The following is a 27494-nucleotide window of genomic DNA, read 5'->3' as shown; positions in this document are numbered from 1 at the left end:
ACCAAGGAGGGTGAGTCCAGAATTGATGCCCCAGATCAAAGAAGAAATTGAGAAGCTACTAAAGGTTGGTTTCATTCGTCCATGTCGATATGCGGAATGGTTAGCTAATATCGTTCCGGTAACCAAAAAAAATGGAAAGATCCGAATTTGCATCGACTTCAGAGATCTCAATCTCGCCACTCCAAAAGATGAATATGTCATGCCAATAGCAGACATGTTGATCGATTCTGCGGCGGGACACCGGATTTTGAGTTTAATGGACGGATATGTAGGGTATAATCAAATTTCATTAGCAGAAGAAGATATACCCAAAACTGCATTTAGGTGCCCAGGAGCGTTGGGAATTTATGAATGGACAGTTATGCCATTCGGTTTAAAGAATGCAGGGGCGACCTACCAACGGGCTATGAACACTATCTTTCATGATCTTATTGGGCGGTCAATGGAGGTATATATTGATGATGTGATCATTAAGTCTACCGACTTTGATTCACATTTGGTTGATTTAAAAAATGCTTTTATTCGGATGAAGCAGTACAACCTGAAAATGAACCCAACGAAATGTGCCTTTGGAGTTTCGGCGGGGAATTTCTTGGGGTTCTTAGTACATGAAAAGGGAATATAGATTGACGCGAACAAAGCCAAAGCTGTTCTAACGATGCGATCGCCTCAGTCGGTCAAAGAGGTACAAAGTTTTTTGGGAAAGGTAAATTACCTAAGGCGTTTTATATCAAACGCTGCGGGGAAATTAAAACCAGCACAAAATTATTACGGAACAAGGCTACCAATTTTTCTTGGGGTCGGGACCAACATAAGGCATTGGAGGAAATCAATGAGGCATTGGTTAACCCGCCTGTGTTGGTCCCTTCAAGAGGCGACCAACCTCTTCGGTTATATTTGGCGAACAGTTTTGATGTGGTAAGCAGTCTCTTGGTACAAGAATGGGAAGATGGTAAGGAAAGAGCCATTTATTATCTAAGCAAAACTTTAGCAGGACCTGAGTTGAATTACACTATGCCCGAAAAAATGTGTTATTCTTTGGTCTTTGCCTGCACTCGGTTGGAACATTATATTCTGCCAAGAGAAACCGAAGTGGTTTCTAAAATGGATTTGGTCAGACTAATGTTGCACAGACCAACCATGCACGGTAGATTAATGAAATGGGCTATTAAGCTGGCTCCTTTTGCACTACGCCATCGACCTCTCAAGGCTGTGAAAGGGCAAGTTGTGGCTGATTTGTTGGTTGAGTTTACAAGCGATGGATCATCAGAAAACAAAATAATGCCATATATTGGCACCAGCCCTTGGAAAATGTTTTTTTATGGTTCCTGTTCGAAAGGAAAGTCGGGAGCGGGAGTAATACTAGAAGGACCAGGAGGCGGCAAAATTATTTTGCAGCTTCAAATGGAAGATATGACACATAACTCCGCAGAATATGAAGCACTAATTTTGGGTCTGGAAGCACTTATCGCTAAGGGAGTGCAGTCTGTGTTAATCTATGGGGATTCTCAACTTGTTATCAACCAAGTATTGAAACGGTACGCGTGTAATTTTCCCCATTTGCGTAGATACCGAGATGTAGTGCTACACTTGTTATATAGAATCGGGGAAGTAGTTTTTGAGCATGTACCAAGAACGGAAAATCAGTTGGCTGATAATCTGGCTCAGAGCTCTTGTCAGCAGTTGATTGGCAGTCTCGATTCTGGGACTGATTGGAGAACAGGGATTATGGAATATTTGGAATCTCCAAATTCTACTGCTCCGGTTCGTGTTCGCTTAAAAGCTTTGCGTTTTCAGCTAATTAATGGGATTTTATATAAAAGAACCTTTGAAGGGGTTTTGTTGAGGTGTTGGGGACCTGATGAAACTATTAAAATAATGGAGGAGGTCCATGGAGGAATGTGTGGTGCACATCGGGCAGGTTTAAATATGCGATGGGCCATTCATCGTATGGGATTCTATTGGCCGAAGATTTTTGATGATTGTATCAGATTTGCCAAGGGATGTCAAGAGTGCCAGAAGCATGGTCCTTTACATCATTTGCCAACAGTGAATTTGCAGAAAATGGTTAAACCTTGGCCATTCAAAGCTTGGGCATTGGATGTAATTGGAAAGATTCATCCGGCCTCATCGAAACAACATTCTTTTATTCTGGTGGCGACTGATTATTTTACCAAATGGGTAGAAGCAGTTCCCTTGAAGAATGCGACGCAGAAAGAAGTGATCGAATTTGTACTCAATCATATCATCTATCGATTTGGAATTCCTCACACTCTCACAACCGATCAAGGGTTGATGTTTACTGGGGAAAAGTTTATTGAGTTTTTGGCCGAATACAATGTCAAATTACACCATTCTTCACAGTATTATCCACAGGCAAATGGATTGGCCGAAGCAGCAAATAAAATTATTATTGGCATTATCCGGAAAATGGTGGAGGAGAATCCAAGGAAATGGCATACTCTGCTTTCTCAAGCATTGTGGGCTCATCGAAACAGTAGAAGTACTTCTACTGGATTCTCTCCATACCAATTAACATTCGGGCAAGATGCAGTATTACCTGCAGAATTTGTCGTGCCTTCACCCAGGGTGACCAGTACAACAGCCTATGTTGATGAGATGTATTTACAAAAGATGTGGCAACAATTGGAAGAGTTAGATACAGATCGATTGAACGCATTGGACCAAGTAATTAAGCAGAGTGAGATTAGGGCAAAATATTACGGAAAAATGGTGGTCCCAAAGCTCTTTGCAGAAGGCGATCTGGTCTGGAAGACAATTTTGCCGACCTATAAGAAAGTAGATCAATTGGGAAAGTGATCTCCCAACTGGGAAGGTCCTTTCATCATTCATAAGGTAATTGGAAATGGAGCCTTTATTATCATAAATCAAGAGGGAAAAACGGTACATGAGAATATTAATGCTAAGTATCTTAAAAGTTATTACCCTGCCTTTTCGGAACTTTGTCATTGATTATTTGGAAAAAGAAAAAATCATAGGACCCTTTAAAGGGTTCGAACCCATTGGTAAAAAGGGTTCTCTAATCATCGGAAAGATTAATGGTGTCATCCCAGACTGCTGAGGTCGAGACCATTTCAGGTTCTTCATCCAGAAGATCATCCAAATCCAAGCGGTAACGATCCCATTTGTCTTGCATGTCTTGAAGATTTTGCTCAGTTCGGGACTTCATGTCCTGCAAAGACTGAATCTCTCGTTTAGCGAGGACACTCAGTCTGGAGAGCATTGATCTTTGTGGTTAAAAATCGTTGTTCCAACTAAGGTCTGGGAGAATGGCGGTTACATGATGGTTTATCATGTCTAGATGATGGTCGAGGTCCGATATACGTGTGAGTATGTCGGTATAAGGTTCGTAGCTGGTAGATATATGCTCCATCAGTCGGATGGTACGATGAATGGTTCTCCTGCCTCTGCCGGAGAATCTGAATTTGAAATCCAGTTGTTTTAGAACCTGTATCATATCTTCAGCGTGGTGGCCTATGGGGTGCTTTCCCACTAAGAATGGTTGGAGAGCACCTTCCCAGTTTGAGAGAGGAACACGGAGACGAGGAGAAACCATATTGCATGAAAAGTAATGGTGATGTTTTGGAGTTGGAGGTACGGAGTTTATATAAGTATTCTGGTTTCTAAGTTAGGTGATTTAGTAATAGGCAATAAATATGGATCTGTGTTTGTTGGATTAGACTCAGTAAAAAACGCAGGAAAGATAGGATCTGTTTTCTAGAAATAGGAATTAATACTTGTTAAAACCGAATCAATGTACAATATATTTGAATTACATGGAGAGAAGCGCCCGTAAAGCAGTTTTTAGATCGGTCCATTTGAGTTCTGACTTGATGGCCCGACGACGTTGGTATGCTTCTTGGTGTCTCTGGACGAGTCTCGTTCGAATAGCTGCCTAAAGTTGTTCGCAAAGACTGGCTTGGTTAAGGCAATGTGTTTCAACCAAACGACTTCCCTCATGTATGCTATCATCTATAGCTTCCAATCGTTCTTGAAGTCGTCGTAGTTCTTCAGTCTTTTGGGCGATTTCAGTAGCTAATGTATGTCTCTCCTGCCGGAGCTCGTCCAGTCGGGCCCTAGCCACGTTGAGATCTTGGTCGGCCTTCTTCAAATCTGCCTCAATATTATTAGGATCTGTTGCCGGACGGGAGGAGGTCGCTTCGGATAATGGGGGTCGGATCAGAGGAAGTTCAGCTTGAAGTTTAGTGATCCTGGCCATCATCCGATCGAGAACTGGTGAAGCTCCCGACTCCAGGGCAGGTTGAACCAATAGGGTTATTGCGACTTGGACTAGCGCCGAAAGGTCAGCCAGTTCTAAGTCAGCAAAATCCAAATTGGCGCATCGTTCCACAATGGTTCTGACGGGAGTCGGGAGGTCTATTCGGGTCAAAATGTTCATCTCCTGAGCAGCCTGAACCAGAATAAGATTAGCAAGCTAAAAGACATGGCAAAATTTTTGAGAGATAAGGTCAGAAGGTTACTTGATTCAGGGTAGCTATAGCCTCAGAAGGGGCCATAAGTTGGAAAATTGAGGGGTTGACTGGTCGGGTAATCGGACCAGCAACTAATTCATCCCCTGGTGGAAGTTGTTGGGGGGCTGCTAAATCCATACCCTGAACAGAAGAAAAAAGTTTTCAGCACCGTTGGATGGGCGAAAAATAAAATCCAAAAATGAATGAGAAAGGGTACCAACCGGATCCAGCGGGGCAAAATTAACGGAAGCTTCACCCGATTTTGAGGAGGAAATTTCCTCTACATCATGGGGTGGTTGGACTGGTTTGGGTTGGACTGGTTCGGGACCGACAAGAGGAACCTCATCTTGCTGAACAAGCGGGTCGGGTAAAGCCACGACCTGGTCGGGGTCGGGTAATACCACATCTTCAATAGGTGCCTGGACCAAATAGGTTTTAGGTATCAGGAGTTTTATCAAAAGGACGATGTTGAAAGAAGGTTTAGCGCTTACTTGTTGAGGTTCCGCAACTTGGTCGGGGAGGACAACAGGTTGGTCGGGCATCACCACAACCATGTCCGACGCTGGGGGAGGAGGTAGCCTGCCCATCGATTCGCCTAGTCGATGTGCCTACAATAAAAGGTTTGAAGTTATTGTTTAAAATTAATATTTTGTTGGTCTAAGGAATGTCGGAAACTATCTTTTACCTCTGATTGTCTGGGGGTCGGTTGTGTGGTGATCGGGACTATGGCTAGTCGTTCTGTGGTCCGGACCATAGATGGTTGTTCTATGGCCGGGACGGCATTTGATCGGGACGAAGATAAATTAATGGGAAGTTGTGCCTCGGATGATTGTTGATCGGTCGGTTGAGACGTGGTCGGACCAGTGGTCGGGAGCATTGAAGGATCTTCTGAAGTAGACATATTGGAGTTAGAAAGGGGCCGTATGAAAATAACATAGGGAAAGGAACAAAACTTACCAAATTGTTGCCTTAGATACTTTGGCATCCCACTGGTATCTATTGGCAGAGAAGCCAAATATTCCTTGATGGCCTGCCTATCGATAGCAGGAGTGGCCTTTGTTCTTTGTCTTTTTCCTCCCGACCCACCTGCCACAGGTGCTTGCCTTTTCCTTCCTCTGACTGCCAGTCGGGGGGAGCCAAGAGCCAGAGCTGGGGGTGGAGCAAGCCTCCCGACCAGTTGGTCAGTCGAAGGGGCAAGTAAAGACCAGGTGGCCGACCACCAGGTGGGAAAATTTTCGGTTGTCGAAGGTTTTGGGCAGAAAGGAAGATATGAATTCGAGGTGATGTAGCTGGTGAGTTGAGAAATATAGGTCAGGATGAGTTCGGGAATACCAGACCCTCGGGGCTTTGAAATATGAGGTGAGGGCTGGCTAATGGTCCTGGTATGCCCTAGCAGCAACCAAATTGCCTCGACAAAAATTGAGGTTGGTAATTGTAGGTAAAAAATGATCTACGATTCTTCTTATCCGACCTCCTACTAGAAAAAAGAGATCGGGGCTTTATTGCGGCATCCCAAGAAAAAATGTAGGTCGGGTAAGGGATAGGATCTGGGCGAGTTAAAGGATAGGATGGGTCAGGATAAAGGAAGAAAAGATCGGTCGAATATTGCATTAAGGTTGTATATACAAAAAAACGGGAATAATTTCGATCTTCGGTCAAAATTTGGGTTATTATAGAATCAGAGGATTTTAGACAAGAGGAGTTCGGGGTTAATCTGGCTAAGGCATAGCCAATAGACCTATAAGGATTGGGAGAAATTGGGAGGCGACCAAAAAATGCAGAGGGGAAGTATAGACGGAACCACAGTTCCAGGAACCAAAATGGTCCTGAGGCTGCAGTGTCCGCCTTTTTAGTATCCGTGAGACGGGAACTTACTCGGGTTAAACCTTCAAAGAGGTTGGCTAAAGATAAGGTACCTAAAGAAGAGAAATGACCACATGCCAAATGAATGGCTAGGTCAATATGAGTTGAAAGGACAAGTTTAGAAGGGGAAAGAATGATATATCTGTGAAAGAAAAGAAGAAAGGAATATAAGCTCAAACATTCAAACTTTATGCATACAAAAGAAACCAAAAAGAAGAAGATATACCTGCAGAGCCAAAAGAGGAGGAAAGCAGTGTGTTCCAACTCGGAGACCAGGGTATCCTCTTTACCCTGATATTTATTGACAAAGTATGTCCATTCTCTTTCTCTTTCGGGCAATTTGGCCAGGGCCCAACCTTGATGGTTGGGGGGAAGTTCTTGATTTCTGAGAGAAACCAGAACAGGGTCCTCTCCTGTGATCGGCAAATGCGCGATCACTGCAACATCCATTAGGGTTGGACCCATTGGACCTGAAGGGAGGAAAAAGGCACCTGTTTGCGAATGCCAAAAAGCCGCCATGGCCATCAGAACTTTGTCGTGGAGGTAGAGGGGTTGCGTCGAAAGGAGGATAGCTTTATCGATCCCTTGGGTTTTCCATTGGTTTTCAAAATGAGGAAGGAGCCTCGCGTACCATTTCCGGTAAGCATCTTTTGGATCGGTCAAGTGAGTCTTGATGCTATCCAGAAGGCGTTCCGGTTTGAACGCTTCATTGTTGACGATAATAGGAGAAACTTGAACAATGACTGAGCTCATACGCTCAGCATCCGCAGTAGTAGTGCAGTAAGGGCGGATTGTAGGGGTAAGAACTTTGAAAGATACAAGGGGTATTGAGGGTTCAGTTCCGTCGAAAGGGGGTGCAGGAACGTATTGGTTAGCCATTTACGCGAGGATGGGAAAAGATAGAAGGAAAAGTTGAAGGAGGGAGCTATACGAGAGCAGAAAGGGTTTTAGAATTGTGAATGTGTAAGTTTGGGAAGATGAAGTTGGGGTTTAACATAAACCCTTTTGATTTGACGCGGCGCAGTGTGATGATCACACTGTAACCCTAAAACGTCACGTCTTCCGTAGTTCGAGGAGTGACGTTTCGGCGGGAGGGGGCAAGTTGTTGAGCACAAAATAATTGATAGGTTTTTAGGAAATGGGCCTGCCAAGGTTAGGTCATTTGAAACGTCCAATGGGCTTTTTGAAGTCCAACTATGATTGCAGTAACCGGGTCGGATGGGTCTTGAGTCTGATCAAACTTGGTCGGGTAAATCCCCAAGGTCGGACGGATGAGGAGATTGGACCTGGTCGGGACCAAATAGTTCGGACGTCAAAATCGGACCTAGTCAGGACAAAGTCTGAGGGTCGGATTTAAGAAAGTCGGACAGGTGATAAGATTGGACCTGGTCGGGACCAAATAGTTCAGATAGAGAAGTCGGACCTAGTCGGGACAAATTCCAAGGGTCGGGCATAAGAAGGTTAGATATTGAAGTCGGACCAAGTTCAAATGTTAGGTATTAAAAGTAGTTATCCTATAGGTCGGGTAAAATGTGGTTTTCTGGTAGTGGGGGGTAGTTTCGATTGGTGAGCGGTTTTTAAGTCGGACGTGATAGGACGGTTCTCATACGTGTCGATAGAAGAGAATTTTTTGGGAAGTTAACAATGGTTATGGTCACCGACCGGATACCAATTCGAACCGTATCTTCAAGGGGTTATTTAAAGATTTTGTACGGTATAGAGAGGGCATCTTCAATCGACATCAAATTCAAGGAAATCGCTTTTGGGGATCACCACTTTATTTTCCAGCATTTATTTTATTCTTATTTCATTCTACAGTGTCTAAAAGTTTCTATTTTCAAACATTCATCTATCAAATTCGGGAATATTTCTCTATTTTCGAATTTTACTTTTTATTGTTGAAAAAAACACATCAACAAGATTATTTCACCAAATGGGTGGAGGCGGTTGCTTTAAAAAATATGGATCAGAAGTAGGTGATTGATTTTGTGCTGAATCAGATCATATATAGGTATGGTATACCTCATTCAGTAACAACCGACCAAGGTCTGGTCTTTACTGGGGAGAAGTTTTTAAGCTTCTTGGCAGAGTTTGGTATTCGTCTGAATCATTCTTCGCTTTATTATCCCCAAGCTAATGGGCAACCAGAAGCAGCTAACAAGATTATTATTGGGACTATAAAGAAAACGATTGAAGGGAACCCAAGAAAATGGCATTTGTTATTATCTCGAGCTTTATGGGCGCATAGGAATAACAGAAATTCTGCCACAGGGTTTTCACCATATCAGCTCACCTTTGGGCAAGATGCCGTGTTGCCAGCCGAAGTTCAGGTTTCATCTGGACGTACAAGCTTTACCAATGATGAATTTACTGAGGAATATCAACAAATGATGTTGCAGCAATTGGAAAGTCTGGATGTCAATCGACTTCATGCAATTGATCAAATTATAAAGCAAAATGAGATCAGGGCTAAAACTTATGGAAAGAAAATCTTTTACAGAACATTCAAAGAAGGAGACCTGGTCTGGAAGACTATTCTTCCAACATATAAGAAGATTGATCAATTAGAAAAGTGGTCCGCGAATTGGGAGGGACCATTCATAATTCAAAAGGTGATCGGAAATGGTGCCTTTATTTTTATAAATCAAGAAGGTAAAAGGATACACGATTGTATTAATGCTAGATATCTGAAAAGGTATTTTCCTGCCTTTTCAGATAACAAGAAAGCATGAAACAGTAATTTTAATCAGAACCCGACCTCAAAGGGTTCGGACCCAAAAAGGGTTCACTCATCAGATGTTGAGTCGTGCAGAGGATTACTTTCTTTTGAGTCAGAATCTTCATTCCAGTGATTGGGGATTAGTTCTGGTTCCTCATCAATAAGGTCCTCTAAGTTAGGTCGGTACTTTTCCCATTGGTCTTGCATCTTCTCAAGGTCATAGTCGGTGCGAGCTTTCATGTCTATCACGGCTTGACGTTCGCGATCAACAAGAGTGCGTAACCTTGAAAAGACTGCACGCTGATTAGAGAATGTATGATCCCAGCCAAGGTCTGGGAGTATGGATGTCACATGGTGTTCAATCAAGTCCATGTGATGATCAACGTCGGGAAGGCGACTTTGTATATCTCGAAGGGTCTTATATCCTTCTAGCACATTTTTCATCAGGCGAATAACGCGATGAAGGGTCTTTCTGCCGCGTTGGGAAAATCTAAATTTGAAATCTAATTTTTTTAGTATGCATAGCAGGTCTTCGGCATGACCTCCAACTGGATGATTACCCACGAAAAAGGGTTGAATAACACCTTGCCAGTTGTTTACAGGAACATGAGGGCGATCGTGTGGCATTTTGGATATATACAAGCGTGCTCAAATTTCAGTTTGTAGCTAAGCATCTGTTTGTTGTTTTGCAAGGGACTGCAAGCGTTTAAATAAGAGATGATGTTGGTTTTGTTCCCCGGAGGATAGGAATTTTGGAAAGCGATCCTTAATAAAAGGAGAAAAAATTATTTACTAAGTCAAGGTTTCCAAAATTTTACAAAAGAGATCCTAACACAAGTGTAATCTGGGATCATTTATCTTCTATCCTGGAGAGTCGCCTGTTATTGGCAGCCGACTGGTACTGCCTTATAAGTTGGGATTGGGTGTGAATCTTTAACTCCTGGTCCAGGTCGGCTGCATTGTTTTTGTATCGTTCAATCAGGCGCTGCTCATCATTTATGTGGCCTTCCAGGATGGACTTTTCTTGATGAAGCGCCCTCAGTTCTGCTTCTTTTTGTTGGATTGATCCCTCTATTTGTGCCTTGGCATTGTTAAGGCCTTCTAATCGGCCAGTCGCTTGTTGAATCGATTCCTTGGTTTTGGTCAAAGAAGCCTCCAGATTTATTCGATCCTGGTCGGGCAAGGGTGTATCAGTTTTCAAGAGCTGAGCAAACAAAACTTCATTTTGGAGTTCAGATATTCGCTCCATCAACTGGTGAAGAATGGAGGTAACAGCCAACTCTGAAGATATTTGAAACAAAAGACCACTAATGGCTTGAAGGAGGCTGTCAAGCAAGTCTGATGCTAAGTCGAGGAAAGATTGGTCAATAGCCTGCGTAATTATAGTTCGGACGTCCGTCGGAATGGGGACAGCCGACAAAAGGGCTAAATCAGAGCATCCCTGAAAGAATGAAGGTTTATTTCAGATTACATGAGGTACCAATATCAAGAATCAATTGTGAAGGTTGTACTTACCTCTGGACGGATTGTGGTCACTGAAGGTGCCAGAATGGCCATAGGTCTGGAAGGATGAGCGACTGGTACTGCGATGGCTGACTCGTCGGCTGCTTCAAATGGACATTATGGTATGGATTTGGGTCCCTGAATGATGGAGATATAGTGATTTAAGGATCATGTAAACATTAATTTACGATTTGGAAGAGGGAATCGCAAATGTCTACCAGGTTAACAGATGTCTCTGATTCAGAGGAGGGAATCTCTTGTAACTCTTGTAAGATTCCCCTCGGTTGAACAGGTATAGGTTCTTCTTCTTGTCTGTCTGCTTCTGGAGAAGGGTTCGCTGCCCTTGGGTCGGCTGCCTCCAGGACGGCCGCCCTCACATCGGCTGCTCCTTGGTCGGGCACTTATGGGGCGGCCGCAGCTAGTTCGTCGGGAGCGATTTGAATGGCCGCATCAGGGACATTTTTGTCTTTTGAAGCAACCACATCAGAGGCGTCTGCAGTAGAGGCGGATGCAGGCGTGGCCATTGGCGCCATATGAGGCAGAGATGGGTCTGAAGCGACATAAGGTAATCTACCCATCTCTGAAGCAGTCGCCTCACTGGTAGATGAGACCCTTGTTGTTGCCCGTTCGGCGGATGAAGGCGTTTTCTTCGAGGCCCGGCTTTTGGTCGAGGGTTCAGGTTCATGTAGTTGGTCGGTTGGTGGCTCTGCTGCTTTATTTGAGTTGGAAACAGGTTGGGCGGTCGCCCTGGCTGAAGTCAGACCTGAATATAAAAACAAAGGTTAATAACATGGTAAGGAAATGATCAAGTTAAGTTGAGAATATGAGATTATGCCTGGACGAGGTCGGGTCTTTATAGGGGCCCGACCTAATGGGCGGTTTATTAAGGTCGGTTGATTGTCTCCAGAGAGGGGAATAGCTTGAGTCTGAAGGCTCTTCTTTTCCTCTGTAGAGTGCCCGACCCAGTGCCCTGAGTAATTAATTTCCTTCGGATATTAGTTAATGGGGTCGTCCCTAGTGTCAACGCAGGTGAGGGAAGGAGAATGCCCAGCAAGCGATCCTTGTCAGGGGCAATTAAGGCCCAAGTAACCGACCACCATTCACGAAAGGATTCGGCTGAAGCTGGAGAGGTCCGGAAAGGAATGTAAGAGTTGGAAGTTATATAACTGACAAGTTGGGATACATAAAGAGCGATCAATTCAGGAATAACTCTTCCATCCAGACTTTGAATTATTAAATGGGGATGGACAATGGGACCAGGCAAGCCTTGTTAGCATCCGAATTGGTGTGCCAAAAACTGAGGTTGATAGCTGAAGGTATAAAACACTTTGTGACCCTTCTTATCGATTTTCTTACTGAAAAATAAGGACCTGGGCTTAAGAGCAGCATCCCAGGAGAAGGAGTAAGTGAGATGAGGAAGTGGGTCTGGTTCGGACAAAGGTAAAGATACAGGGAATGGCCAAAACAGGCCAGATGCATAAACAATATACCTTCTATGTATGTAAAAATGGGAGTTATTACAATAATCGGCAAGAATGGCAGTTATGATAGGGTCAGACGCTTGGAGGTTGTTGCGACCTAAACAAAGTCGGTTAAGGGCTATTCCTAGATATTTGTCAGGTGGTGGCACAACAGGAGGGTGGCCAAATTGAAACGTTTCAGGGAAATAAAGACGGAACCACAATTCTAAAAACCAAAAAGGGCCTGATGCAGCAGTATCTAGTTTTTTACCATCCTTATCTGTAAGACGGGTGCTAACCCTGGACAGTCCTTCAAAAAGATTGGCAAGGAAGAGGGTGCCCAATGAAAAGAAATGACCCGAAGCTATATGTATGGCTAGATCAAGGTGAGAAGGGAGAACACATTTCGAAGGGGAAACTACAACGTACTTACAGAGCCAAAAGAGCAGGAAGGCTGTATGCTCTCAGTCGGTCACAGGGGTCCCGTCTGCTCCTTGCTGGTCGTTTAAAAATTTAGTCCAACCTTATTCCTTAATGCCAGCCAGCGACCAGCCCAAATGGTCCGCAGTGGGCTCTTGCCCATCTAGGGCACCCATTACAGGGTCTTCTCCCACAATGGGCAGATGTGCGATCATGGCCACATCCATGAGTGTCGGGCTGATGGGGCTGTTGGAAGAAAGAAGGCGCATACCTTAGGGTGCCAGATCGCTGCCATGGGAGTGTAGACAGAAATATGGTCTGGTCGATTTGTTGATTTTTCCATTGATCCTGAAATGTTCTGCTACCCTTTTGTACCAGGTGCGGTAGGGATCTTTGGGGTCCGTCAGATGAGTTTTGATGTTATCATGGAGACGGGTAGCATTGTAGTTGGGATTATTGATAGCCAGTAGATTCTTTGCCTCCAGGACTTCTCTCATTCGATTGGAATCTTCAGGAGTAGTGCAGTATGGTTGAATGGTTGGAGTGAGCATTTTTGTCTCCACGAAAGTCGTTTCAGGGATTGATCCGTCGAAAGGAAGTGCAGGAATGTATTGATTTGCCATGGTTTGGGGTCGCAGAGATTGAGATTGACAAAGGCCAAATTGAAGAAGGAAGAGTTTTGTGGCACACAATGTTGCAGTAACTAGTTGCAGTTGCAGAGACAGTTCCTTGGTAAGGTTGTGATTTACGAACTTCCAAACGGCGATGGAGGAATGACGTTTGAAAGTCCAATGGCGGCGGACAAGTTGTTACGTATGAAATTTATATTAGGTTAAAAAGCCCAAGTTAAAAGGAAAAAATGGGCCAACGATTGGGTTTGTTGGACTGATCAAGGGGCGTTGCGAGAAAATCAGGTGAAATAGACGTATCTAATGGAATAGCAGGTCGAAAGGTCCTCAGGTCGGAAGATCCTCAGGTCGGAAGGTCCGCGGGTCGAAAGGTCCACAGATAGGAAGGTCCACGGGTCAGACAGTTTGCGGGTCGGATGGTCTGTAAGTCGGAAGATTTGCGGCTGGACCAGCGAGTCGGATGGTCTGTAAGTCAGGAGGTTTGCGGCTGAACTAGCAAGTCGGATGGTCTGTAAGTCGAAAGGTTTGCGGCTGGACCAGTAAGTCGGATGATTTGTAAGTCGGGAGGTTTGCGGCTAGACCAATAAGTCGGAAGGTTTGCGGTCGAACCAGCAAGGCGGAAGGTCTGCGATCGGTCCAATAAGGGCGGAAGGTTTGCGGTCGGACTAACAAGGCGGAAGAGCTGCGGTCGGACCAAAAAGGCGGAAGGTCTGCGGTCGGTCCAAAAAGTCGGCAGATTCGTGGTTGGATAGGCAGATCGGTTGGTATGGAGGTCGGATACTGTTGAGAGCAAGTGAGAGTGATAATTCGGTCGGCTGAGGGAACGTTTCAGCAGAAGAAGAGTTAGCAAACGGTTGAAAAAATGGCGTTATAACCGTTCGGATGACGGTTGGTATGGAGGTCGGATACTGTTGAGAGCAACTGAGAGTGATAATTCGGTCGGCTGAGGGCACGTGTCAGCAGAAGAAGAGTTAGCAGACAGTTGAAAAAATGGCGTTATAACCGTTCGGATGACGGTTTCCAGTACCGTTTCTGAAGAGTATTTAAGGATTAAGATTTGCAACTGACAAAGGATCTTCAATCATCTTCAAACGACAACAAAGTCAGTGATTCGGGGATCATCATTTAAATTTCCAGTATTTTACTTTTCAGTTTATTTTTCTGTACCGTATAGTGTTTAGAGATTCCTAATCTCAGACACTAAATATATCAAATTCAGAGATAACTCCCTATTTTCGGATTTTACTTTTTATTGTTGAAAAAATACATTAACAAATTGGCGACCACAGTGGGAGAAATGCAAGATTGCTGATCCTACATCAACAGAGAATTTCATACAACTGAGGTCTGGCTGAATCATCAGAAAAATCAGTATGGCAGGCTCACAACCTCAATCATCATCAGCACCGACAAGAGAAAATGTTTCACCACCCGTCATGCCAAATCCAGGGGAAATTCCCCAACCACCTACCGATTGGTTGGCTTATGTTCAACAATTGAACAATCAGCAAACTTCGGCGATGCAAAATATCAGAAAAAATAAATCACAAAAAATGTTCTACTAGAACAAAAAACTGGCGCGCACATACGAGCTAGTGTATATATATATACTTACGAATTATATTTCTTAAGCGAGAAAAAATCAGTGTGTAGGGTTTTCGAGAATGGGCCTATAAATTGGACTAAGGATTGGTGTAGAGTCGAATGGGCCTGTTAATAGTAGTAGGACCTTAAAAATGGGTCCAAATATAGGTCCAAGCGTTATTAAGAGATGGGTTTCTTCGGGAGAAACCTGTGATTAAGAGGTCGGACAAGAAGAGGACGGACGAAGAAAGGAAAAAAATATGCACTCAGGTCGGGTGGCATATAGGTCGGGCAAAGGGAAGTCAGACAAAAAATGAGACAACCGATACAAAGGTCGGACAAAGTATAAGGCGGGCGAAAAAGGATGAGATGGCAGATACGGAGGTTGGTCAAAATGAAGGTCGGGCGAAGAAAGACGAGATGACAGACACAGAGGTCGGACAAGAGGAAAATGGGCCTTTAGGGGCCCATTTGAAAGAAAGGTCTGTTAATTGGTCGCTTAATTAAGCGACCTGTTAATCACCTGATCGATTGGCCGGTCACTTGGTCAAACAGTAGTTCAGTCCCTTGATTGGACGACCAATGAATCGTCTGGACGAATGGTTGTTCAGCCGATTGAAGGGACTAGATGGTGGTCGCTTAATTGGGCGACCAATGAATCATCTGGACGAATGGTTATTCAGCCAATTGAAGGGAATGGATGGTGGTTGCTTGAATGGTTGTTCAGCTGTTTGAAGAGACTGAATGGTGGTCGCTCGAGTGGGAAACTGATTAGTTGTTTGGTCTAGCAATCAATTAGTATCTGGATTGGTCGGTTGGTCAAATGTTGGGTTATTCGGTAGGTTCAGTCGGTGGATGGTCCAGACGGTTTCTCAGTCAGATGGTGATATATGATCCGTCTGAAAAGACGGTTGAGAGAAGTTACAATCGGCGAGCGGATATGAAGGCCGACCTGGTTGTGGCGGTTGACATAGGTTTTAAATAGGTCTAATCATGAACTAAAGAAAACCATCTTCAATCGGTCGGCCTACAGTCTGTCTAAAGTATGTTGGGCGGTTGAGTAGTCGTTCGGGACCAGCCGTCCATTTAAAGAGGTAAGGTGCCCAGAGGCGGTCGGTGGAGCTAGTTGGGTTCTGTAACTGGTGGGAGCGGTTGGTGAAACAGTTAAAACACGTATCAATGGAGGAGGAATTAGTGGGCGGTTGACGGCGGTTACTGTAACCCAAATGACGACGGTTCCAAAACGTTTTCTTTAGAGACTATTTAAAGATCTGGATCTATTCTGGAAAAACATCTTCAATCGACATCAAATTCAGTGAATTGCTTTTGGGGATCACCATTTACTTTTCAGTCTGTAGTATTTATTTTCTAGTTTGCTTATATATCGTATGGTGTCTAGAGACTCTTAATTTCAGGCATTTATTTTATCAAATTTGAAGATAATTTCTATTTTCGAATTTTACTTTTTATTGTTGAAAATTTGCATCAACAATATTATATTACTATATATTATATAACAAATTTTAATTATTTCTATTTTTGCTTTATCTATCTCCATATCTAATAATAATAATAATAATAATAATAATAATAATAAAAAGAAAAGACCGTTATAAAAAAATAATAATAATAATTAAAGAAACTACGAAAGCTAATTATTAGATGCAATTAATTGTACATATTTTGATAGCCTGCGATGAATAATGACTCACATTCTCAAGCTCCACTAATAATGAGTCACATTCTCAAGCTCCACTATATTCTTCCACTATCTGTTTTCTTGGTATGTTGTTGGAGGGAGCGGATTAGTCAATTATAAGTTGTTGTTGTTACAATGTATGCAAATACTATGGAACGCGTCATTGGATATTTGAAATGGTCGTTGTAACGTGTGCATCCTTCCATCTCTGACCAACCAATCAGCCTTTGATTATTATTATTATTATTATTCAGACTTGTAAAATGACACAAAGAAATATCGAACGTATCCAGAAGATTGACTATCAACCTGTCTGTCTTCACATTATTGCAAGTTGTAAATAACATAATACAGACAGGTGAGTTCAACTAAAAATTTTGTGAATCTCCCTTTCCTCTCCTCTTCCATGAGTCTCAGAAGGACAAAATGGTAACTGCGAGCGTGAGTGAGTAACGCCAACAGGAAACAACATTTTACATCTTCCTTGGACTCCCCATCCTGTCCTCACTCGACTCGCGTCACATTCACATTGCCAGACCAGAATCGCCTCCCTCTCTCCTCTGCCTCACATCGCATGATCCTCCTCCTCCTCCTCCTCATCACAAACCCTTGTGCTTCTGCTGGCGGTGGTGTACGATGATGATTATTCAGCCCCTCTTCCTGTGTCCCTTCTTCTTCTTCTTCTTCTACTTTCCCATTTATTCTTCTCTCGCCGACGCCGCAGACTCCATCTCAGGAAACCAGACTCTTTCCGGGGATCAAACTATCGTTTCTTCCGGCGAAAACTTCGTGCTTGGATTCTTCCATCCGGGCAATTCTTCAAGGTACTATATAGGCATATGGTACAAAAAAGTGGAGAAGCCAACTATTGTCTGGGTGGCCAACAGAGAAACCCCTGTCCTCGACAAGAATTCAAGCCACCTCAGGATTTTAGACGGCAACTTGGTGCTGCTCAACGAGGCCGGATCCCAGGTTTGGTCCACTTCCTTGAGTTCCACCAGTAATACTAGTACTAGTTCTTCTAGCGTGGTAGCAGTGCTCCTTGACAACGGTAACTTGGTTTTGAGGAGGAGGGATGATGTGGGGTCAAAATCGAATTCTAGCTTTTTGTGGGAAAGCTTTAATAACATAGCAGATACATGGCTGCCCGGGGGGAAGCTCGCTTATGATAAAACGAGGAATAAATCGCAGCTTTTAATTTCTTGGAAGAATTCCCAAGATCCCGCACCGGGTCTGTATTCCCTTGAGCTGGATCCCGTTCAGAGACAGTATATCATACGGTGGAATCGGAGCGAGGAGTACTGGAGCAGTGGCCCTTGGAATGGTCAAATTTTCAGCGGCGTCCCCGAAATGAGGTTGAATTACATCTATGATTTTAGCTATATTAATGATACCGAGGAGAGCTACTTCACATATTCCCTCTACAATCCATCCATCATATCAAGATTCGTTATGGATATCTCGGGGCAGATTCGGCAGACCTCGTGGACCAACTCGGATTGGAATCTGTTTTGGTCTCAGCCGAGGCAGCAGTGTGAGGTTTATTCGTATTGTGGAGCATTCGGCTCCTGCAATCAGAACATGCCCTTCTGCAAATGTCTACCAGGGTTTAGGCCTAATTCTCCCAATGACTGGGATTTGAATGACTTTTCGGGTGGTTGTGCGCGAGAGATGGCTTTGGATTGTAATTATGCTAATGGTAGTAGTAGCAGTAAAGATAAGTTTCTGATGCGGTCTTACGTGAGCCATCCTGTGATCGGACAACAGTCGCTGCCAGTTGCGGACTCGGCTGAATGTCAGTTGAGTTGCTTGAATAATTGCTCCTGCACGGCCTACGCCTATGATGGAAATGGAAATGGAAATGCTTGCTTTGTTTGGCATGGAGAATTGATTAATCTGCAGCAATATAATGAAGGAGATAGTAATGGGAAAACAATATATCTCAGACTTTCTGCCTCTTCACCCGAGTTTGCTGCAGCTGGCAAGGACGATCATAAGGGTCTCATGATCGGCTCTATCTTGGGTGCTGTTGTTGCCATATTGGTTGTGGCTGCAATCCTAATGGCGGTATTCTGGAGGCGTACAAGGAAGCCAACCATTGGAAGCTTGAAAGGTGCCGAGGGTTCGCTGCTGGCATTTGGATACAAAGATTTGCAGAATGTCACCAAGAATTTCTCGGATAAGCTTGGCGGAGGAGGATTTGGGTCTGTATTCAAGGGGACTTTACCAGATTCGACTATCATCGCTGTGAAGAAGCTCGAAAGCATAAGCCAGGGGGAGAAGCAGTTCAGGACAGAAGTGAGCACAATCGGGACAATCCAACATGTGAATCTTGTGAGGCTTCGCGGGTTCTGCTCTGAAGGCAATAACAAGTTGCTGGTGTATGATTACATGGAGAACGGCTCATTGGATTCGCATCTTTTCAATTCCAGCAATGAATCTTGTTCTAACTCTAAGAAGAAGGTGTTGGGGTGGAAGAGTCGGTATAATATTGCATTAGGAGTAGCTAGGGGGCTGGTGTATCTGCACGACAAGTGCAGGGACTGCATCATCCATTGTGATATAAAGCCGGAGAACATATTACTGGACGCGGAGTTGTGCCCCAAAGTGGCAGATTTTGGATTGGCGAAATTGGTGGGGCGTGATTTCAGCCGTGTATTGACAACAATGAGAGGAACAAGGGGATACCTTGCGCCGGAATGGATATCGGGGGTAGCCATAACAGCGAAAGCAGATGTTTATAGCTATGGAATGATGGTGTTTGAGTTGGTGTCGGGGAGGCGAAACTCGGAGGGGTCTGAGGATGGGAGAATGAAATTCTTCCCGTCACAAGCTGCAAGGGTGATGAGGGATGGAGGGGATGTAGTTGGGCTGGTGGATAGGAGGATGACGGAGAATATGGAGATGGAGATGGAGATTGCGGAAGAAGAGGTTGGGAAGATGTTGAGAGTAGCGTGTTGGTGCATCCAGGATGATGAGAGCAGTCGGCCGTCCATGAGTCAGGTGGTTCAGATTCTGGAAGGCCTTGTGGGCGTCAATGTGCCGCCAATCCCTCGAGCGCTCCAAGTCTTTATTCAGAGTGCCGACGAAGAAGAAGAAGAAGAAGAAGCCGAGACCAAGAATAAGGAACACCCAATAGTGTTCTTTACGGATTCATCTAACAGTACCTCCAGCAGCTAGCTAGCTAGCTAGCAAAGAGACAATGCTTGCTAGCTTTGCTCGAGTCGAGTGTTTCTGCATTAATGAATGAATGAATTGATATCTGTTTGTTAGCTGTTGTGCATGAATAATACTACTAGTACTACTAATGAAAGAATACATACATACAGGATCCAGGATCGATCTATGCATATGAATTACTTGACTGCATTGCATGCCTTAAAGTAGATCAGGTAAGGAGATGCATGCATGCATGTCATGTCATGCCATGCCGGGTTCAGTTCAGTCGCTCACTCACTCTTTCAGGGCCACGGGATCGGACAACCATGAATGTCAGTGTCGTGTTTCAATATGAATATGAATTCAAGTGTCCAAGGCATCTCAATAATATCACTGTTGATATATATATTTATGTATATGGCCGGCCAATATCAATTCTATACGTATGTCGATGTAACTCGATTTGTATTTTAAGAAATAAAGTAATTTCGTTTATTCCAACATGGTATCAGAGCCATGATTTTTTTCGAACAAATCGAAACAAGTCGCGCATCTCAGCCAACGAGACCGGCCGGAATCCAAAAAAGCTCGGCCAACGGCGCCACGTGAGACACACACGCGCCTGACGAAGATTCTGGCCGGACGCCTCACCGGCGCGTCGAGGCGCGTGCGGCGTCGGTTGCCGGAGATTTTTGCACCGGCGTGCTCAGAATTTAATTTCCTCCGCGATGGTATATTCACTTTTTTCTGTTTGAGCAGTTTTCCGTGTCAGTCTGATTTTTCGTGTTCCGGGTTCGATTCGATTTTGTCTATGCCTCTGTTGTTTCGATTTTCAGCTTGAGATATTGTCTACTCTCGAAATTTTCTTTATGGAAAAGATGGATGTTCATATACCAATAAGTGTTGTCATGTTCGTAGATAATTACGGTTTGTGGGCACAATCAATGAAAAGCTTCTTGGTAGGCAGGAAGTTATGGCGGATTGTTACAGGGGATATAGTTGCTCATGTTGCTCCGGTTTCTATAGGAGAAATTGCGCCTACCGCTAAAGCTGTTGAATCATATATTGAAAAATTGGAGGACTGGGATAGTAAGAACCATCAGATTTTACCTGGTTGCGCAATACTTCCACTCCGGCGATACATATGCAACTTGCCAATTTGAAACTGCTAAGGCAATGTAGGATTTCTTGGCAGTCCACTTCCGTCTACTGATTTGGTGCACTATTATCAGCTATGGAGTACACTCCATTATTTAAATCAGGAACCAGGTCAATCTGTAAACAACTTTCTTGCGCAGGCATCGGTTGGATCAGGCTGAGATCAATCCTGATCATCTTCGCCTCATTCAGGTTTTGATGGCTTTGCGTCTAAAGTATGAAGCAGTTCGTGCCTCCTTGTTACATCGGCACCCACTTCATACATTGGATGCAGTTATTCAAGAGATTCTTTTTTAGGAAACTCGTCTCCACTTAGCCAAGGCTCATTCGCTTGATTATGCTCTTGCAGTCACAGCCCGAACCCCTGCTCATACTCGTCAACTCCACTGCAAACGATGTCAGTCTTCTGATCACGACTCGGTCACTGCCCCAAAGTGGAGTGCCACTACTGTCATGTTTTGGGTCATACTATACAATATTGTCCTACTAGGCCCTCTCGTTCTGACAACAATAATTCCAAGCCTCAGCATGTTCGTGGACCTCCTCAGTCTAGTACCCCTTTTGTCATAGCTTCTGCCACGCCTGCGCGTGCGCCTCCTACGATTTAGGACTTGGAGGCTCTTCTTAAACAAGTTCTATCTTCTAATACCACCATGTCTACCACATCAGATAACTCTCCTTGGTATTTTGATTCTTCCTGTAGTAATCATATGACCTCTGATATATGCCTTATGACCTCTACATCCACCACGTCATTCTTACCCCCTATCCTTACCGCAAATGGTACCCATATGCGCATCACCCATATTGGACATACATCCACCTCGTCCTTATCCCTCCCTGACATCTATTGTATTCCCCAATTAACCTTGAATCTGATCTGAATTGGTCAATTAGTTGATTAAGGTCTCACAGTGATCTTCTTTTCTTCTGGTGTGCAAGTTCAGGATGCGCAAACCAGGAGGACCCTCGGGAAGGGCCGGAAGACGGGCCGCTTATTTGAGCTTGAGTTATTTCAGCTCCCTCGTCCCTCTATTTCTGCTGCCACTACCTCTACTCCATCGTGCCTTTAGTGGCATTATCGTCTCAGTCATGCGTCATCCAATAAACTCATGTATTTTATTAGTCAGGGTCCTTTGGGTTCTGTTAGTTTTGAGTCTTTTAATTGTGTGGATTGTTCGTTGCGGAAACAACCTGTTTTGTCATTCCCTCATAGTACTTATGTTATAGATACACCGTTTTCATTAGTTCACTCTGATACTTGGGGACTTTCAACCGCTGTCTCTATCAATGATTCTTGTTATTTTTGTGCTTTTTATCGATGACTATTCTCGCTTTACATGGATTTACTTCATGCGACCATGTTCTGAACTCTCATCTATTTATATGGACTTTGCTAAAATGATACATATCCAATTTTCCTCCACCATAAAAGTCTCCGCACAGATAATGCCCTCGAGTATTATTTATTCCCTTCTTGTTTCCTATCTGATCAGGGTATTGTTGTCCATCGCTCTTGCCTGTACATCTCTTCACAAAATGGTTGCGCCGAACGTAAACACCATCATATCCTCGATATAGTCAGCACCCTTCCTCTGTCATGGTTAATGTCAGCCATTTGAAAGACTATTTAATCGAGCCCCTGATTATAGTTTTCTCCGCCATTTTGGTTGTGTCAGTTTTGTCATCCTCCCTCCTCATTAGCGCACTAAGTTAGAACCTCGCGCGCGTCTGTGTTGCTTCCTGGGATACGGGTTAGAGCATAAGGGTTATCGTTGTTGGGATCCTATTTCCAATAGGCTACGTACTTCTCGTCATGTCACATTCTGGGAGAATACTAAGGTCTCTACCTTGTCCCACTTTAGAGTCCCCTTTGATCATTAGTCTCCATTATTTACTTTGTCATCTCTATCTCTATTTCCTTCCAATGACGTGGCTCCGTCCCCCTGCTCCTGATGTTGTCCCGGTTGCGCCTCATGAACTGACACTGATCCCCAAGCCTACCACTACTCCCGACTCTGATCCCTCACCACTACCAGAGGACACTACTTCGACCACGGACCCTGATCCTGGCCCTCGCTGTTCCACTCGGGTTAGTCATCTCTTTACTCACTTACTCGATTATTACTGCTTCTCTGCCAATTTTTCCCACCATGAGACCAAGTCCTTTCGTGAGGCGTATGCGGACCCGTTGTGGTGGAAGGCTATGTCTAAGGAGTTACAGGCTTTGAAGAAAACCTATACGTGGAATATGGTTGATCTTCCTTAAGGCAAGAAACCTATCGGCTGTAAGTGGGTATTGAATATGAAGAGACCTTTGCTCCAGTTGCTCGTCTCACCTCCGTCCGTTGTCTTATAGCTATCGCTGTCACTCGTTAGTGGCCCCTACATCAGCTTGATGTCAAGAATGTGTTCTTGCATTGTGATATATCCGAGGACATCTACATGTCTCCTCCTCCTGGTTTTCCCACGTCCTCCAAGGTATGTAAACTTCATCGTGCTCTTTACGGTTTGAAACAGACACCTCGAGCTTGATTTTTGAAATTTAGCTCTGCTCTGCTCCAGCTTGGATTTACTTCCAGCTATCATGAATCTGCTTTATTCATTCGACGCGGGTCAGCTGGTGTTACTATTCTGTTACTTTATGTGGATGACATGATCATCACGGGAGATGATCAGTCCGACATCTCTAAGCTATAGGATCATCTACGTAGCCACTTTGAAATGAAGACTTGGAGCCTCTTCGGTACTTTCTCGGTCTTGAAATCTCCGACAGCTTGGACGGATACTATCTCTTTTAAGCCAAGTATGCCTCCGACCTTCTGTCTAGAGATTCTAAGACCTCAACTATGCCTCTTGAGTCTGACTGTCGCCTTACTCCGATGGATGGCGCCCCTCTTGACGACCCTACCTTATGTCGTCAGCTGGTGGGAAGCCTGATATATCTGACAGTTGCTCGACTTTACATTGCCTATGTTGTTCATATCGTCAGTAAGTTTATGTTCGCTCCTCGGACGACTCATTATTTTTTTGTTCTACGGATTCTTTGGTACATCAAGGAACTATTCTCCATGGTCTCCATTATTCAGCTCGCTCGTCCTTGGTTTTAACCAGGTACTCTGATGTTGATTGGGTGGGAGATCCCACCAATCGTCGCTCGACTATTGATTTTTGCTTCTTTCTTGGTGATTTGTTTATTTCTTGGCGCAACAAGAAACATACGGTCGTCTCCCGGTCCAGTGTGGAGTTTGAGCATAGAGCTCTTGCCGATACCACTGCCGAGCTTCTATGGCTTCGATGGTTACTAGCTGATCTCAATGTTTCTCAACCCTCTTCTACTACTATTCATTGTGATAGTCAGAGTGCCATAAAGATTTTGATGAATGATATGTTTCACGAGCGTACGAAACACATTGAGATCGACTGTCACCTTGTCTGTCATTACGTTACTAACGGCAACGTCTTCTTGTCCCCCACTTATTCTGCTGATAAGACTGCTGATGGCTTCACCAAGCCTCATTTACCCGGCCGCTTTCATTCGTTCTTGAGCAAACTTAAGCTGGTTTACACACTCTTATCTTGAGTTTGAGGGGATTACATATATTTATGTATATGACCCGACCCAATATCAATTATATATATATATATATGTCGATGTAAACCTAATTGTATTTTAAAAAATAAAGTTATTCGGTGTATTCCAATAGTCACGTCCCATCCATAAACTGAATGCTTTGATTGATTTGGTATTCATGCTTAACTACTCGTTTAGTACGGATTGAATATATTTCTCCCACACTATTTATTATAAATGCAGTGCAGCCCAGCACAAAGCAAGATCATTATTGGGCTGTTGGACTGGATTTCTCCCACTCTCCTTCTCCGTGGGTCGGGTCTCATCACTACGCATGGAGAATTTTATTGCATTTTTTTAATAAAAAATTAAATCATGAATTTTATTATCTATATTAAAACTTTTAATTGTAACATATTTAAATTGTGCTGATATTTATGAAAAATACATTATTTTATTTATTTATTTTTTTAAGTCCACACTAAAATTGGATTAGTTCAAAATGATAATATATATAATTTTTTTAAATGATAACAATAAATTATGAATACTGTGACGTTATATCAACAATTTCGTAATTATATATTAAAAAAAAAAAGACACACACATCGTGACACTGTAAGCTAACCCATCAAAGTATTTATTGAGTTACTCAGCAAGTAAGGGAAGCACAATAGCCATGATCACATTGATATTGTAGTCGTTAATCACATACCATGTTATCTTAGCCACTTATTTTAAAGAAATTATTTTTATACTTTAACTATATAAATATTACTCATCATGAATGTATTTATTGAAAATATTGTTAATTAATAATATACACTCTTTACATTAGCTAAAATTATATTATTATTTATTTTATGCCTTCAGTAAAACTTATGTTTAAACTATTTATACTAAATAATTTTATCCATAAAAAATTGTATTATCTCTACTTTAGTAAATAATAACTAATTTATCATTATTTTTTTTCTACTTAATCTATCACTTTTATTTTTTCAATTTTAAATATTTTTTTTTTTATAAAACCATCATTTTATTTTATTTTTATCTATTCCACTATAATATTAAAACATTATTACTTCATATTTTCTGTGACCAAGCAAAATTACAAAATTTTTTCGAACAGAAGGAAGTGTTCCCTCTGTCAATTAAAATTCTGTAGCCCTGGTTTGATACAAGAGATTAAAAAATAATACTCCCTCCGCCCCAAAAGTATAGTCTTATTGTATTGAACACAAAATTTAAGAAATATTGATATTATATTCATAGTCGATAAAAAGTAAGGATAAATGATTTTTTTGCCCTTGTGAGTATATTAGTGTAAAAAGTAGTGGCAATTGTGTAATAATAATGAAAAAGTAGGGATAGTTTTATGGTGATATGGTTATTTATGGAAATGAAAATATTGTTTTGAGATAGACAAAAATAATAAACAAGACTATTGTATTGGGACGAAGGGAGTAATATTTTGACTGTTTGAACACCCATGACCACTTCTACAATACATTCGAACAATTCTACTGTTAAAAACCAATTTTTTTCCGCCAATTTCTCGTTTTATACACAGTTTCTTTAATATTCACCACATCAGCTCTGATACTTCAATTATGTAATAACAACATTATTTTAAAGCAAATACTAACAGTGTGTTCTTTTTGTGAAAATAAATCAACATATTTTTTCGAAAAATAACATATTACACACTTATTATTTTTATATTATTTATACAATTTTCTATATTTTACAATAAAAAAATATCTCTTCAAATAATTTTATAAAACAAGCACTCTAAATGGTCCAATATTAGTCCAAATAAAATTCTCAAATAAGGTCATACAGACCTCCACAAATTATTGGTTCACGGATCTATTGTATTTGTAGCGGTCATTTCAATTGGTCATTTTAATTAAAATGACTGATCTTGCATGCCAATTGAATCACCATGGTCCATCGGACTTTGTTTTGATCCGGAGGCCTTTCTTCTCTGTCTGCCATCTCATTGAAATGTTCAATTTAAACAATTCAACTCCGGCACTATCGGCCAACGCTTTTATCAACACGACCTCCTAAATTAATCATTTCAACAACCCTATTCAAATAACAACATTATGTCTTACACACAAACAAGCTACTGCAGCATATCGTGCACGAGTACTAATATATATATATATATATATTAATATATTATAATGACGACTTCCTAGACACGTTAACGAGGGACAACTCCAACTCCCATATATAGTCCATCCAACTCAAATTATTTGTCAGTAACGAATATATATATATATTCTCTATTCATCGAGGTTGTTATCCCTACAGCCCCTGTAACGACAATATATGATATTATCCAAGCAACCACTAAATCTCCCTCATGTCTAAAAACCGTATTATCCCTTAGTCTTGGATATATATTGCTATTTTCGTTGTGTCATTTATGGAAATGAGACTATTGTTTTGGGATGGACAAATATTATAAACAAGACTATTGTATTGGGACGAATGGAGTAATATTTTGACTGTTTGAACACCCATGACCACTTCTACAATACATTCGAACAATTCTACTGTTAAAAACCAATTTCTTTTCGCCCATTTCTCGTTTTGTACACAGTTTCTTCAATATTCACCACATCAGCTCTGATACTTCAATTATGTAATAACATCATTATTTTAAAGAAAATACTAACAGTGTGTTCTTTTTGTGAAAATAAATCAACATATTTTTTCAAAAAATAACATATTACACACTTATTATTTTTATATTATTTATACAATTTTCTATATTTTATATAAAAAAAAATATATCTTCAAATAATTTTATAAAACAAACACTCTAAATGGTCCAATATTAGTCCAAGTAAAATTCTCAAATAAGGTCATACAGACCTCCACAAATTATTGGTTCACGGATCTATTGTATTTGTAGCGGTCAATTCAATTGGTCATTTTAATTAAAATGACTAATCTTGCATGCCAATTGAATCACCATGGTCCATCGGACTTTGTTTTGATCCGGAGGCCTTTCTTCTCTGTCTGCCATCTCATTGAAATGTCCATTTTAAACAATTCAACTCCGGCACTATCGGCCAACGCTTTTATCAACACGACCTCCTAAATTAATCATTTCAACAACCCTATTCAAATAACAACATTATGTCTTACACACAAACAAGCTACTGCAGCATATCGTGCACGAGTACTAATATATATATATATTAATATATTAT

General features: G+C 42.3%; 2 protein-coding genes across 2 annotated transcripts; both read left to right on the top strand.

Annotated features, from left to right (window-relative positions):
* Nucleotides 1-1140: 1140 nt before the first annotated feature.
* Nucleotides 1141-2820, top strand: LOC127258492 (uncharacterized). The gene has a single exon (XM_051285342.1). It carries the CDS (start codon nt 1141-1143, stop codon nt 2818-2820), a length of 1680 nt encoding a protein of 559 aa, XP_051141299.1.
* A 13871-nt stretch (nt 2821-16691) lies between these two features.
* LOC127258126 (G-type lectin S-receptor-like serine/threonine-protein kinase At2g19130) lies at nt 16692-19722 on the top strand. Its single transcript, XM_051284808.1, has one exon. It carries the CDS (start codon nt 17007-17009, stop codon nt 19548-19550), a length of 2544 nt encoding a protein of 847 aa, XP_051140765.1. The 5' UTR covers nt 16692-17006; the 3' UTR covers nt 19551-19722.
* The last annotated feature ends 7772 nt before the right edge of the window (nt 19723-27494 follow it).

Source organism: Andrographis paniculata, unplaced genomic scaffold, assembly GCF_009805555.1.
Source record: "Andrographis paniculata isolate CXL003 unplaced genomic scaffold, ASM980555v1 Contig59END, whole genome shotgun sequence".
NCBI lineage: Eukaryota > Viridiplantae > Streptophyta > Magnoliopsida > Lamiales > Acanthaceae > Andrographis > Andrographis paniculata.
Note: the sequence above shows the minus strand (reverse complement) of the source record. Positions and strands in the feature narration are given on the sequence as shown.

Coding starts and splice junctions, on each gene's coding strand:
- LOC127258492 (XM_051285342.1), top strand. CDS start 1,141: ATGCACGGTAGATTAATGAAATGGGCTATTAAGCTGGCTCCTTTTGCA.
- LOC127258126 (XM_051284808.1), top strand. CDS start 17,007: ATGATGATTATTCAGCCCCTCTTCCTGTGTCCCTTCTTCTTCTTCTTC.